This window comes from Giraffa tippelskirchi, chromosome 2 (assembly GCF_054371585.1).
Source record: "Giraffa tippelskirchi isolate mGirTip1 chromosome 2, T2T-mGirTip1v1.2.pri, whole genome shotgun sequence".
Lineage (NCBI taxonomy): Eukaryota > Metazoa > Chordata > Mammalia > Artiodactyla > Giraffidae > Giraffa > Giraffa tippelskirchi.
This window is the reverse complement of record NC_137276.1, coordinates 223,844,231-223,844,734: the sequence shown is the minus strand read 5'-3', so window position 1 is coordinate 223,844,734 and position 504 is coordinate 223,844,231. Positions and strand designations below refer to the sequence as shown.

The following is a 504-nucleotide window of genomic DNA, read 5'->3' as shown; positions in this document are numbered from 1 at the left end:
CCTGTGAAGATGTCCTACAACTGCTGCTCCAGAAACTTCTCCTCCCGCTCCCTTGGGGACCACCTGCGCTCCTCAGGCTCCTTCTGTGGCTCCTCCTTCCCCAGCAACCTGGTCTACAGGACTGACCTCTGCTCTCCCAGCTCCTGCCAGCTGGGTTCCTCTCTCTACAGCCAGGAGACCTGCTGTGAGCCCATCACGACCGAGACTGTGGTGTCCAGTCCCTGCCAGACGTCCTGCTACCGCCCGAGGACCTCCACGTTCTGCAGTCCCTGCCGGACGACTTGCTCTGGGTCTTTGGGCTTCGGTTCCAGTAACTTTCAACCTGTTGGTCATGTTTTCCCATCTCTGGGCTTTGGATCCTGTGGTTTCCAATCAGTGGGTCATAGCCCCAACATTTTCTCACCCCTAAGTTGTAGATCCAGCTTTTACCGTCCGACCTTCTTCTCTTCTAGGAGTGGCCGGTCTCTTTCTTTCCAACCGACCTGTGGATCTGGCTTCTACTAA

General features: G+C 56.3%; 1 protein-coding gene across 1 annotated transcript; it reads left to right on the top strand.

The window, feature by feature from the left end:
• LOC145539779 (keratin-associated protein 14-like) lies at window positions 1-504 on the top strand. The gene has a single exon (XM_081573903.1). The coding sequence runs from the start codon at window positions 10-12 to the stop codon at window positions 502-504; it is 495 nt and encodes a 164-aa protein (XP_081430029.1). The 5' UTR covers window positions 1-9.